Source organism: Carcharhinus amblyrhynchos, chromosome 2 (assembly GCF_965287045.1).
Source record: "Carcharhinus amblyrhynchos chromosome 2, sCarAmb.v2.hapA, whole genome shotgun sequence".
NCBI lineage: Eukaryota > Metazoa > Chordata > Chondrichthyes > Carcharhiniformes > Carcharhinidae > Carcharhinus > Carcharhinus amblyrhynchos.
Window position 1 is genome coordinate 38385850 of NC_137325.1, and position 14782 is coordinate 38400631.

The 14782-nt window shown below is 43.0% G+C and overlaps 1 protein-coding gene across 4 annotated transcripts in view; it reads left to right on the forward strand.

The window, feature by feature from the left end:
• The first annotated feature begins 915 nt into the window (after nucleotides 1-915).
• Nucleotides 916-14782, forward strand: part of hivep1 (HIVEP zinc finger 1) — a 291276-nt gene continuing 277409 nt past the window's right edge. For 3 of the 4 annotated variants that reach the window (XM_080204726.1, XM_080204744.1, XM_080204754.1), the window contains exons 1-2: nucleotides 1359-1426; nucleotides 3233-3352. In XM_080204726.1, coding sequence (XP_080060852.1) covers nucleotides 3313-3352 — 40 coding nt within the window. In that variant the 5' untranslated portion in view covers nucleotides 1359-1426; nucleotides 3233-3312. Of the gene's footprint in view, nucleotides 1014-1358; nucleotides 1427-3232; nucleotides 3353-14782 lie in introns of those variants that run through there. The other variant, XM_080204735.1, reaches the window with a different exon arrangement.

Genomic DNA, 14782 nt, shown 5'->3' on the forward strand with positions numbered 1-14782 from the left:
GGTTCATTTTTCAAACAAGTAAAATGGCCGAAAAATTTCTTGGAGCTGCTTCTCAAACAGGAACTGGGGAATTCCCCTTTGAATTCTCGTTGGGTGACAACATTTATCATGCCTGGTGTCATTTTTAATGTCGCCTATAATTAAGCTTCCCCAGTAACCGAGCTAAGTCACACACAGCCTGATGTGGTTCTAATCTGTTTATAATTGTCCCCCAGTTGGTTTGTATTGTGGTGTTGGGCCAGGATTTCGCTTTCCCCAGGCAAAGGGAGCCGAGGATTTATTTTTTTCGCAGTTCCAGCGCAAACCGCTTTTGCGTGAATGTCTTGAGTTTTGTTATGACTGGAACTGTCTATAATTCATGTTCAAGACTCCAGGGGGACATTTGAGAACTTTTGTTTTTTTTTGACTCAAGTCGGAAGCTGACGTGTTAATCTGGAAATTACAGAATTATTCACAACCGGTGTACAGAAATCTGCCCGATAAATGTGCACACTCTCACCGCCGTCTGTGCCAAATCCTTCTGACCCCTTCCTCACCACACGGGGTAAAGTGAACGGTTTAAAAAAAATCAATCCACGTTGAAGTGTTATAGATGTTCTAATAAATTATTCCACAATCCCTTTGAAAACTTTGTTTGCAAGATTTGGGGAAGGGCTGATATTTGAGCAGGTGACGGGGAGGTGGGGGGGGGAATTTTTCCAGTAAGTATTTACAGAGTTAGATTCCTTTCGGTCTCTGTCTCGTTGTGTTGTGTGAGAGCTGCGGAAGGTTTCTGCCAGCACTAGCTTATTGCTTCCGGATCGAAAGCCTGTTCAGGCCTTAGGGGGAGGGGGAGGGGGAGGGGGAGGGGGAGGGGGGGTCTCCGAGTTCACAAGGCAGCGCCTTCCCCGTCTCGACTATTGGCTGCTGCCTTTGAGAGGATTCCGTTCTGCCTTCCTCATTGCAAATATATGTGTCTTTATTTACAAAACTACCCGGTCGGGGTTTGCTAGAGCTCGAGCCGACTCTGTAAGGTAAAGGGCTTTGGCAGCGGCGACGCTGGGCATGTGGAGCAAAAAGAGGACGGCGGGCCGACTGGCGGTTATTCACTGGCTGGGCGGGGGGAGGTGCTCCGAGTGATGGGAAAGCCCAGTGTGTGTATGTGTGCGCGCGCGCCAAGGCCACAGCGTGAGCTGACAGCGAGGAACCTCCGGGATATCCGTCACTCCGAGCTGTGTGTGTGTGTGTGTGTGTGTGGAGGGGCCCCGCCGAAGGGGGGGTCCCAGCCAATCAGCTGCCCCCCCCTTCGCCATGGGCGGGGTTGTCGTTGCTCGCGGATCCCCCACGTGACTCCAGCAGCCGCGCACGCGAAGGCGGGGCGGGAGCTCCGCTGACGTCATGGGGCAGCCTTGCAGCCGCTTGAGCCCCGGCTCCGCGAGCGGAGGAGGTGAGGGAGCGGCCTGCCGGGGAGGGGGGTGGGGGATGGTGGTGTTAGGAGCCGCTCAGGTGGGGAGCAGAATGGAGGAGACCGCTCACTGGCCTATCTGCCAGTTCGGCCGCCTTTTCTGCTCGCTCGCTCCCCTCTTCCCCCATCTGACCCCTCCACCTTCATGTCCCCTTCCCACCAGCTTGAAGCCCCCTCCCCATCTAATGTCACCTACTTCAATGATCACCTCAGTCCTTCGCTGTGTGATCACTCTTCACGCCCATCCTTTCCTTTGACCCCCCCCACCTGCTTCTTCGACCTGCCCTTCCCCCTCCCGTGTGACCTCCCCCTTCTGTGTGGTGACTTCCCAACTGTGATCTGTCCCTCCTACTCTTACCGTGTATGTAAAATCTGGTGTTTCCTCTCCCCTACCCGTACTCTCATTATCTACCCTGTATTATCTTTTGTTTGTATTCCCATCTCATTCTGCCTTCTCATTTGTTCCCGGTACTCTGCCTTCAGTGTAATTTTCTCACCATCAGCTGATTTAACCCACTTTCTGTCTTTACCATTTCCCCCTCTCTATGTCGACACGACCAGTTCCAGCTTTCAGAGAGTTCTTCATTTTATTTTAAGATCTGGAGTAATTGGTGCTGCAATTTGGCAACGAATCTCACTGCAGAAGAGGGAGCACTAATGATCAGGAACTTTTTACACAAATCTTTTTCCATTCCTTTTATTTGATAGCCATAGGACCTTTTTGTCTGGAGTCACAGATGGAATGCTGTTAGCTAACAGTATTCCTTATTTGAGGTCCAGATACATGGAGGCCAATTCTTGTTTCAGGGCAGATACCAAAGTACTTGGGATTGGAGTTCAAGTTTGAGGATGGGTTTGATGAAGCATGATATGCGAGTATGCAGTAGGCATTTTTACAGTATGAACACCCTGTTGAATCAATTTCATTTATAAAATTGAACTAATTCATCAGTAATCCATGGAAATTTGGTTTTGCATTTCTTGGGGAGAAAAGGTATTCCAACAAAAAATACTTAACCTTGTGGTTAATGTTGATTCTCTTTGATTCATAAGAGCTGGAGTCCGATTTGAAATTTGGAAGCAATTTTTTTTCTTAAAGGTATCACTTCAATCTTCAACCCTACAGAGATTGTTTGCTGAGAGCACTGCTTTGGTAGTCACATTTAATAGTTCTACCAACATTGTTATTGATCTCCCTGTTTGGACATCCAAATGCTTTGAGTAAGTTGCATATTGGTTTTTAGTGAAACAAAATATATTTTCCTTTCCCAAAACACTTTTTAAACAAGCGCTTTTGAAGTGTACCCACTATTATCAATATCCTCTGAAACGACTTCGTCCTTGCTTGATACAGCAAATCTGGAAAATGACTTGGAGCATTCAAACACCATAAGCTCATGATATTCTATTCCCCGCATGCCTTAATTTTGTAGAAAAGTTTGTCTTTGGGTTATATGATGAGATGCATGTTAAAGGAGCTGGCTGTGTTGAATATTTGTGAATGGGTTTGAAGTGGGGGGAGGAAGGAAAACAACTTTTTAGTTGCATTTTCTGCTCTGTAGTATGTGGGGAAAGCTTTGATTCTGAGTTTTATTTTTCTAACATACTTTCTGCAATCTTCTAAGTTTCTCTATTGTAGAGAATTATCTTTTTCCTCCGTATAAGAAGCATTTATGCTTTGTACCTCGCTAAATAAATAGCAGCTTGCAGTTTATACTTCTCTTTACACTACCCACACAATATTTTAAATGTTCATTTTTATGTCCTTATTTGTTTTTCATATTGCAGTTGTTTTGATGGTGTTTGGTCAGTGCCTGGCGGTCCTTCCGCCATCTCTCTCCCGCTTTTCACATTGGTGAGGCTGGAACATGCCACGTCGGAAACAAGTTAATCCAAAACCTCTGAGAGGTGAGAATTGCCAAGAATTTATGAAATCTTAAATGTGTAATTACTGATTTAATTTCTTATTTTCAACATTGCAGCATTACTGAGATGTTCAATTTGTTTGTACTGGCCATAATATTGTATTTTCAGTCCTGAAGCTGTAATTAAAACAAAAAAGTATAGATGTTTTGTTCACATTATATATTAATGATTTGGACAAGGTAATTAAGGTATTATTTCCAAGTTTGCAGATGACACAAAGTTGGGTGGGAAGGTGAGCTTTGAGGAGTATGCAGAGATGCTTCAGTATGATTTGGACATGCTGAGTGAGTGGGCATATGCATGGCAGTTGCAGCATAATGTGGATAAATGTGAGATTATCCACTTCATAGCAAAAATAGGAAGGCAGGTTACTATTTGAATGGGTGTAAATTGAGAGAGGTGGATGCTCAGTGAGACCTTCGTGTCCTCATGCATCAGTTGCTGAAAGTAAGTGTGCGGGTACAGGCATAAAGAAAGCAAATGATATTTTGGCCTTCACAGCAAGAGGATTTGAGTATAGGAATAGGGATGTTTTACTGCTGTTGTGGAGTGTTGGTGGCGTCACCCATTGAGTAGTGCATAAAGGGAGAATGTTCTAATGGGTGTGCAACAAAGGTTTACCAGACTGATTCCTGGGATGGCAGGGGTTCCACTCACATACACACAGGGCAGGGTAGGTGTGGGAAGATGTGGCGGTGCAGGCTCGTTGGGCCGAAGGGCCTGTTTCCCGTGCTGGGATGTTCTTTGTTCTTTGACTGTCATTTGAGGAGAGACCAAGTCAGTTAGGATTATATACATTGGAAGTTAGAAGATGTGAGGGGGGGGATTTCACACAAAGTTACAAAATTCTAACAGTATAAGGCAAGGTGAAATCAGAAAGAATGCCCCTGATGGTGGGGGAGTCCAGAACTAGGGGTCATGATTTGAGGTTGAAGTAAATTTCTTCACCCAGAGTGGTGAATCTGGAATTCAGTACCTCATAAAGTAGTTGAGGCCAAAGCATTGTGATTTCAAGAAGGAATTAGGTATAGCTCTTGGGGGAGGGGAAGTGGGACCAGAGTATTGAATTTGATGATCACCTATGATAATTAACAGAGGAGCAGGCTTGAAGGGCTGAACTATCTGCTCCTCCTTCAATGTTCTATGTATGCTTTTATGTATACTCAATGGGGGCGATTTGTTTTTCCTTTATCATTGAAAGTAAGATCTGGTCATTGTCTTTTAAAAATGCAGTTGGCATTAGAGGTATCACAATGTTACAACGATACTGCAGTTTTGGTGATCTGACCTGACACCAAAGTAAAGCCAACAAAGTTCTGTAACTGAGTGGCATCTAGCACACTTTGAATGGGGATTGTCCAGATTCTTTGCTTACATTAAAATTTATGTTTCGTTAAATCCTATTTGTCTTAAACTGTTTTCTGCAGAACAGCTTCTTGCTGTTATTTTAAAAATAACCAATGAAACGGCTTCTGCTGTGTGACATTTGTCAAGTTCTAAGCCCCTTTTCAAATAAAGTTGGCGATGAGCTCAATTACATCTATTGTATTGGTTTTTATGTCTTGAGTTTGAGTCAGCTAGTCTCTTTCTATCTGAATGACCCATTCAGTTTGAAATTACCCTTTTGAATTAATTTCAGGAAAACATCAACGTTGAGTCAACATTATTCTGGACAAAATAAAAGCAAATTACTGCAGACAGAGACAGTTTCAATCCACAAAGATCTTTAGAATCCCTAGAGTGCTGAAGGAGGCCATTCGACCCATCGAATCTACACCAACTCTGATATAGTATCTTACCCAAGTCCTTTCCCCTCTCTGTCCCCATAATCCCGTGCATTTACCATGGCTAACCCACCTAACCTGCATGAATTTGGACTTTAGGAGGAAACTGGAGCACCTGGAGAAAACCCATGCAGACAGAGGGAGAATGTTTAGCTGCACAGTCACCCAAGGCCCAAATTGAACCTGGGGCCCTGGTGCTGTGAGGCAGCAGTGCTAACCACTGTGCCACCTCTCGTCAGTTGGTCCTTTTTGTGATTAATTTTAAAATATAAAAAATAGTTAAGTTCAGAATATACTGTAGCATGACACCCATCTGGATCTTTAATGCCCTGTAGGGAAGGAAATCTGCTGTCCTTAAGTTGGTCTGGCCTACATGTGACTCTAGACCAACAACAATGTGGTTGACTCTTAAATGACCTAGCAAGCCACTGACTTGTATCAAACAATTACAAAAACGATAAAAAGGAATGAAACTGGAAGAACCGTCTGGCATCGATTGAAGCATCAGAAATGGCAATGGCACATGCAGCCATTGACCCTGTAAAGTCCCCTGGGGTTTTGTACCAAAATTGGGAGAGCTGTCCCATAGATATGTCAAGCAACAGACATAGTTATACTTACAGAATCATAGCTGATAAAAATTTCCCAGGCATCACCATCCCTTGGTATGTTCTGTCCCACCAACAGGGTAAACTTAGCCAAGGTGGTGGCATAATAATATATATTTGTTTGGGAGTTCCCTGGGAATCCTCGACAATGACTCTGGACCCCCTAGAGTGTCATAGCATTAGGTCGAATGCGAGCAAGGAAACCTCCACAAATTACCACACGTTATCCTCTCACTGATGAATCAGTGCTCATCCATCTTCAACATCATTTTGAAGAAGGACTGAAGATGACAAGGGCACGCAATGTACACTGAGTGGGGGACTTCATTACCCATCACCAAGGTGACCACTAGCTGAGGCCTAAAGGGTCTAGTTGCCAAACTGGCTCTATGGCAGGTGGTGAGGGCGCCAACAAGACGGAAAAGCCTATTTGACCATGTCCTCACATGCCTATCGCAGTTGCATGACATTATTTGTAGGAGATATCATTGGGAAATTGTCACATCTTCACATTGAGGATACCCTTCATCGTGTTGTATGGCACTAGTGTGCTAATGGGGATGGATTTCAAGCAGACGTAGCAACTAGAAAATGGGTATCATTGCAACACGGTGGACCAGCAGCAAAATTATATCCGATCACAATCTGTAACCCCATGGCCCAGCATGTCCCCATCCTTACCATTACCATCAAGCTGGGGGATCAATCCTGGTGCAACAAGGAGCAGCACCAGGTGTAACTAAAAATGAGGTGTTGATACTAGGCATCAAGCTAGAATTCAGGTTTGTTTGTTTGCCGAACAGCCTAGATGGCATGTAATAAACAGAGCTAAGTGATCCCATAACCAACAGATCAAATCTAAGCTATAGTTCTGTTGTATCCAGTTGCGAATGATGGTGGAAGGAATGATGGAGGAGGCTCCACAAATATCCCGACCCTTAATGATGGGGGAGCTAGCACATTAGTGCAAAAGACAAAGCTGAATCAATTTCAACCATCTTCAGTTGGAAGTGCTAATTGGATGATCCATTTCAGCTCTCTTGAGTTGCCCAGCATCACAGGTACCAGTCTTCAACCAATTTGATTCACACCACATGATATCAAGAAACAACTGAATAGACTGGATACTGCAAAGCCTATGGGCTTTGACAACATCTGGCAAGCATACTGAAGACCTGGTCCAGAATTAACTACACACCTAATCATGCTGTTCCAGTACAGCTATAGCCCTGGCATCTACTTGGCAATGTGGATAAGAAACAGGACAAATCCAACTCAGCAAATTAATGTTCCATCAGCCTATTCTCGACCATCAGCAAAGTGATGGAAGATGTCCTTGATGGTGTCGACAAATGACACTTAGTCAGCAATAACCTGTTCACTGATGCTTATTTTAGGCTCTGCCAGGGCCACTCTGCTTCAGATCTCATTACGTGAATGAAAGTGTTGAATACAGAAATGAGAATGACGTTAAGGCAACATTTGACTGAGTGTGGCATCAAGGAGTCCCAGCAAAACTGGAGTCAGTGGGGATCATTGAAAACTCTCCACTGGTTGGAGTCATACTGGATACACAGGAAGATGGCTGTAGTTGCTGGAAATCAGTCATCTTAGTTCGAGGCATCGCTAGCTTTTAGGATAGCATCATAGGGCCAACAATCCTCAACTGCTTCATTAATGACCTTTGCCCCATCATAAGGTCAGATGTTTGTGCAATCTTCAACAGCATTCATAACTCCTCACATAAGGAAGTAGTCTGTGCCCAGATGCAGCAACACCTGGACAGCATTCAGGCTTGGGCTGAGAAGTGCATAGTTACATTCATGCCACACGAGTGCTATGGAATGACTGTCTCCAACGAAAGAGAATTTAACCATCGCCTCTCAATACTTAACGGCATTACCGTTCTGAAACCCTGCTATCAATATTGACCTGAGACCAAACTGGATCAACCCTATAAATATTGTGGCTACAACAGCAGGTCAATGGCTGGGAATTCTGTGGTGTGTACCTTGCTGCCTGACTCCCCAAAGCCTGGCCACCATTTACAAGGCACAAATCAGGAGTATGATGGAATACTCCATGTGCCTAAATGAGTGCAGCTTCAATGACACTCAGGAACCACTGCAATCCTTGATAAAGTGTGTACCAACTACAAGATGCACTGCAACAACCCACCAAGCTTCCTTCAACAGCCCCTTCCAAACCTGTGACCTTCATAACCTAGAAGGGCAGTGGGAGACGGCCACTTGAGTTCCTTTCTAAGCCATACACCTTGCTGACTTGGAACTATATTTGTTGTTTGTTAATGGTTGCTGAATCAATATCTTGAATCTTTATTCCTAACAGCACTGTGGGTGTACTTATACCATACTGACTGCAGGTGTTCAAACAGGTAGCTCGCTCACTCTACAGCCTTCTCCACGGAAATTATGAATGGGCATTAAACGTTGGCCTAGCCAATGATAGCCATGTTCTTGAATGAATAAAGAAATTGACCCTGAAATGAGCTCAAGTGCAAATCCACACTTATCACTAGTATCCTCACCCGATTCAGTAACTGCTATTGGAAACATGTCCATGCATTGGTTCTCTAGACTCAACTATTACAACTCCATCCTGACTGGCCTCCCATGTTCTACCCTTCGTAAAGTTGTCAAAAATTCTGCAGCTTGTATCCTAACTCGCACCAATGTTAATCATCCATCATTTCAGTGCTTGCTCACCTACTTTAACTCCAAGTTAACCAATCTTCAATTTTAACATTCTCATGTTATTTTCAAATTCCTCCATGGGCTTGTCGTCTCTTTTTGACAAGTGGTAAATAACATTTGTGCCCCACAAGTGCCAGGCAAATAACCGTTTCCAATTAGAATGGATCAAGCCATTGTTGCTTGGTGGCATTGCAATCGCTGAATCCCCCACTATCAAAATCATTAGAGGCAGCATGGTGGCACAGTGATTCGCACTGCTGCCCCACAGCGTCAGGGACCCAGCTTTGATTCCTAGCTTGGGTCACTGTCAGTGTGGAGTTGCATGTTCTCCCCGTGTCTGCGTGGGTTTCCTCTGCGTACTCTGGTTTCCTCCCGCAGTCCAAAGATGTGCTGGTTAAGTGCATTGGCCGTGCTAAATTTTCTGTGTACCTGGAGCGTTAGGGGATTTTTATGTTAACTTTGTTGCAGTGTGAATATAAGCCTACTTGTGAATAACGTTCGAAACTCATGGGAGTTGCCATTGACTAGAAACTGAATTGGACTAGCCATACAAATACTGTGGCTACAACAGCAGTCAAAGGCTAAGTCCTCAAAGCCAGTCCACCACCATCTGCAAGGCAGAAGAATGTGTGTGTGATGGAATGCTCTCCATTTGCTTAGATAAGTGCAAGCTACAACAACATTCAAGAAGCTTGGCACCATCCAATGAGCAGCTCATTTCCTGACTCCCCAAATCCTGTCCATCATTATCTGCAAGACATAAGTCAGGAGTGTGATGGAATACTCTCTATTTGCCTGGATAAACACAAACCCCCAGCAACACTCAAGAAGCCCGAAACCATTCAGGACAAAGCAGGCTGCTCGATTGGTACCCTTTTCACAAACATTCAATCCCTCCACTGATGAATAGTGGCAGCAGTGTGTACCATGTACAAGATGCACTGCAGGAACTCACCAAGGCTCCTGAGGCAACACCTTCCAAACCCATAATCATCACCATCTCGAAGAACAAGGGCAGCTGATATCTAGGAACACCACCAGCTCAGGTTCCCCTCCAAGTCACTCTCCATCCTGACCCTTGGAAATATCTTGCCATATCTTCACAGTCACTGGGTCAAAATCCTGGAGCTCCCTCCCTAACAGCATTATGGGTATATCAAACACTTCTGGGACTGCAGTAGTTGAAGAAGGCAACTCGCTGCTACCTCCTTGAGGGCAATTAGGTATGGGGAATAAATGCTGACTTAACTAGTGATGACCACAAGTAAATAAAAAAAACTCCTCCTCTTTGAAATATCTGTGCTTCCCTCATTCTCAGTCTCAGTCAATGTCCCCAATTTTGATCATTCCACTATGGGTGGGCAATGTCTTCAGTTTTGAAGGCCTTTAGTTCTGGATTTCAGCTCTTTTTGGATAGATATTTTCACTTCTACTTCCTGTTCTCCTTTTTAAGATGAAAAAGAGGAAAACCTCCCTCTTTGACTAAATCTTTGATCATCTGATTTATTATCACCTTATGTGGCTTAGTGTTAAATTTTCTTTGATTGTGTTCCTATCAAGAACCTTGGTTTACCAGTTGTTGCAATGGAGTGCGTGTCTGTGCAGTACACTGAACCTGCCTTCACCAATATCTGATCTTGTATAAATATAACCGAGTTCTGTGATTCAGAGACCTATTTCATTCCTAAATATACAGTCTAATGACATAAATTGCACCAAAACTATCATTGTGTCTATTGCACTTTTAAATTTTATGATATTCCATCTCATTTCCCTTCCTAAGCAAGGGCATTTGACAAATACGTTTTTACAGAAAAATTGGTTGAGCAGTTGTTACTGAACAGGATAGCTGTCAACTCCAGAATTATATTAATGGTTTGTTGAATGGGCAGAGAAGTGGCAAATGGAATTCAATCTGGAAAAGTGTAAGGGAGGGCAAGCAAAGCAAGGGAATACTCAATAAAAAGAAAGATGTTGAGTGATTGAGAAAGTGGGAGATCTTGGAGTGCACGTCCATAGGTCGGTCTTTGAAGATGGCAGGAAAGGTGGACAAGATTGTCAAGAAAGCATATGTGAGATATTGAATGTAATAATGAAACTGTATACAATGCTGGCTAGGCCACAGCTGGAGTTTTGTGTACAGTTCTAGTCACTACATTACAGGAAGGACATAACTGCTGTGGAGACATTGCTGAGGAGATTTACAAGAACATTGCCAGGGCTTGAAAATTGCAGCTATGAGGAGAAATTGACTAGGAGTGGTTGTTTTCCTTGGAACAGAGGAAGCTCTGGGGTGATATCTAATTGAGGGGCCTAGACAGGAAAGACTTGTTTCTTGTAGCTGATGGGTCAACTACCAGGGACAAAGATTTAAGGTGATTGATAGAAAGACAAAGAACAAAGAAAGTTATAGCACAGGAACAGGCCCTTCAGTCTGCCAAGCCTGCACTGACCGTGCTGCCCGACGTGACTAAAACCCCCAATGCTTCCGGGGACCATATCCCTCTGTTCCCATCTCATTCATGTACTTGTCAAGACGCCCCTTAAAAGTCAACACCGTATCCGCTTCCACTACCTCCCCCCACAGCGAGCTCCAGGCACCCACCATCCTCTGTGTAAAAAAAAAACTGCCTCGTACATCTCTTAAAAATTGCCCCTTGCACCTTAAACCTATGCCCTCTAGTAATTGACTCTTCCACCCTGGGAAAAAGCTTCTGACTATCCACTCTGCCCATGCCTCTCATAACCTTGTAGCCTTTTATCAGATCTCCCCTCAACTTCTGTTGCTCCAGTGAGAACAAACCATGTTTCTCCAACCTCTCCTCATATTAATGCCCTGTATACCAGACAACATCCTGGTAAATCTTTTCCGAACCCTCTCCAAAGCCTCCACATCCTTCTGGTAGTGTGGCAACCAGAATTGAACACTACATTCCAAATGCAGCCTCACTAAGGTTCTATGAAGTGTCAACATGATATGCCAATTTTTAAACTCGATACCCTGGCTGCTGAAGGCAAGCATGCTGTATGTCCTCTTGACTACTTTCTCCATCTGCATTGCCAATTTCAGTGACCTGTGTACCTATACACCCAGATCCCTTTACCTATCAATACTCTTAAGGGTTCTGCTATTAACTATATATTTATTATCTGTATTAGACCTTCCAAAATGCATTACCTCATATTTGTCCGGATTAAACTCCATCTGCCATCTCTCTGCCCATGTTTCCAACTGATCTATATCCTGCTGCATCATCTGATGGTCTTCATCACTATCTGCAAATCCACCAACCTTTGTGTCGTCCGCAAACTTACTAATCAATCCAGTTACGTTTTCCTCCAAATCATTTATATATATTACAACCAGCAAAAGGTCCCAGCACTGATCCCTGAGGAACACCTCTAGTCACAGCCCTCCATTCAGAAATGCACTGTTCCATCACTACGCTCTGTCTTCTTTGACTGAGCCAGTTTTGTATCCACCTTGCCAGTTCACCTCTGATCCCATGTGACTTCATCTTCTGCACCAATCTGCCATGGGGGACCACATCAAAGGCCTTATTGAAGTCCATGTAGACAACATCCACTGCCCTATCCTCGACTCGAGGGGACTTGAGGAAAAACTTCTTCACCCAGAAGGTGGTGGGCATCGGAATTCACTGCCTAAATTTGTGGTTGAGGCTGAAATGTTCAACTAATTTAAAAGATATCTGTTCGATCTGCATCTAGAATGCTGTGACCTACAAGACTACGAATCAGGTGATGGAATATCATATTAAAATGAGCAGCTAGTTTCATTTTTTCACTTGGTTGGAACAGAACAAGGGGCTGAATGGCCTCTTGCTGCAAAATAAACTTTTCTATAGTTTGCACATACTGCATTCCTTTATCGTGATCATATTGTTTTGGTCATACCTATTTTGCAAAAAAAAGAAAACAAACTTTTGTAAATATCTTATCGCGGCAAACTTAAGTTAAAGCTAGCTTGTTTATGGTTGTCTCAAAAAGCCATTGCGGTATGCTTGTTTGTTAAATAGTAACAATACTGTACAATCCCTTTTTAAAATACGTTTTGCGTATACCATTGATATGGGCCATATGGCTTGATTTAAAACTGAAGGATGGAGAATGTTCTGGTACTCACTTGTGGGGAGTCTCCTGACAAATTGTGGGTGAAGTTTTATTTTGTAGCCTGCAGGAGTTGATGCATTTTTTTTTGTTTCCCAAAGGACTTTTGTTATACTTCAGCCTTATGCAGTAAGGTGTTATGAAAGCCTGATCTAAAATACCAGGGAATACTTGAAATGTTTGGAATTTTGAAATATTTCAAATGATATGTTTAGAATTTCATGCCAAAAAGACAGTAGCTGATTTTCTGAAATGACTTCATATGGCTTTTGTATCAAACAACTCCACTTCCAACAAGAACTGCCATTGTATTATAAAATGGGGAGTGTAACCTTGATAGCTCTGGGACCTAGTTAATTTTAATTTGCTACAGAAATATTTTTTCCAGTAGTTTGAGGGAGTGAGAAATAAAGTTGAACTTGTGATCTCCACACCTAAGGTTAATTACTTAGTTTAAACTGAACGTCAAGACTTAAGGCTATGACGTGCATTTTAAATGTAATATAGATACATTTTATTTTTTTAAAATGAATCAGTAAATGAGTGGAATTCAGACTAAAACTTGCTCGCCGGTAAAATGCTTAACTTAATGATCTTAAGTCAATCCCTTGTTTTAATGACTGAAACTCAAATATTGGCTGGAGTTATTTTACTAGCCATTTGTGAACATTTCTTTGGCGGGGGGGAGGCGGTATTTGTTACATTGCATATCAAAATGTAAGTGAAATAATTTTTAAACCATCAAAATGCTGTAGGTGTATGCCTATGACATTAGTTTGCAAAGCTTAAGAACTCTTGAACTGTCACTTGTATATCGTGCATGCAAAGTACATTTTATGTAACCTATTCCTTGCAAAAAAGGCTCTCGTTTCTGAGGGAATTTTTACAGTACAGAAGGAGACTATTTTGGCTCATTGAGTCTGCCCTAGTTCTCTGAAAGTGTTCTAGCTAGACCCACTCCCCTGCCTTATCCCTATAACCTTGCACATTTGCTCTTTTCAGATAGCAATCCAATTCCCTTTCAAATACTGCAATCAAACCTGACTCCACCATGTGCCCTCTTGGTTCTGGATGTTCTTTTGAACAAGAACAGTTTTTAACTATTTATGCCCCTCAGGATCTTGAATGCTTCTGTCAGGTCTCCTCTCAGCCTTCTTTTCAGTAAAGAAAACAGTGCCAACACTTAATCTATCCTCATAGCTACAGTTCTTTACCCAGGAATCATTCTTTTGAATCTCCCCTGTATGTGCCGATGCCTCACATTCTTGAAGTATGGTACCCAGAACTGGAAACAGTACTCAAGATGAGGCCTAACTACTGTCTTTTGCAAGTTCAACATGACTTCCTTATGAGTCAGGCTGGAGCAGGAAACGTAAACGAAAGCATGCAACACAGAGTAAATCCACGGTTGTAACCTACTGTTTAAAAAAAAAATCAAAGCCAGGTGTATTTTGTCTGAATGCTTGAAGCAATTGCAACAAGATAGATGAGTTGATAGCACAGATTGCAACACATGAGTATGATGTATTAGCTATTATGGGAACGTGGTTGCAGGATGACTGGGTGTTCAACATTCCAGAATATACAATGTTCCAAAAGAACAGGCCAAAGAGGAAAGAAAGTGGGTAGTGTTAATCATAGAACCCTACAGTGCAGAAAGTGGCCACTTAGCCCATTGAGTCTGCACTGACCACAGTCCCACCCAGGCCCTATCCCCATATCCCTACATATTGCCCGTTTATCCCTCTAACCTACACAACCCGGGACACTAAGGGGCAATTTAGCGTGGCCAATTAACCTAACCTGCACATCTTTGGACTAATGAAGGAAGGTGTCAGAGCTGTCCTAAGTCGTGATTTAAAAGCAGTGGATAATGATGTAGGCTCGGTTTGGGTTGAAATCATGAATAACAAGAAGGAAGACAAAGGTGGGAGTAGCTTATTGTTACGAAGGGGAGGCTGATCTCTCAGAGCTAATGCTCAACCACTCGGAAGTACCTCCCTTTATAATCTGTTAGTGTTTGTGAGATGGGGGATTATCTGCCCTTCAACAGCTTTTGGTGGTCAAATCAAAATAACTATCCGAGACACACTCTTTAAAAAAAAAATCAACAAGTAATACTTTATTTTTCTAACTAACAATAAACAGGTTAACTAAACTATTAACAAACCAAATAAA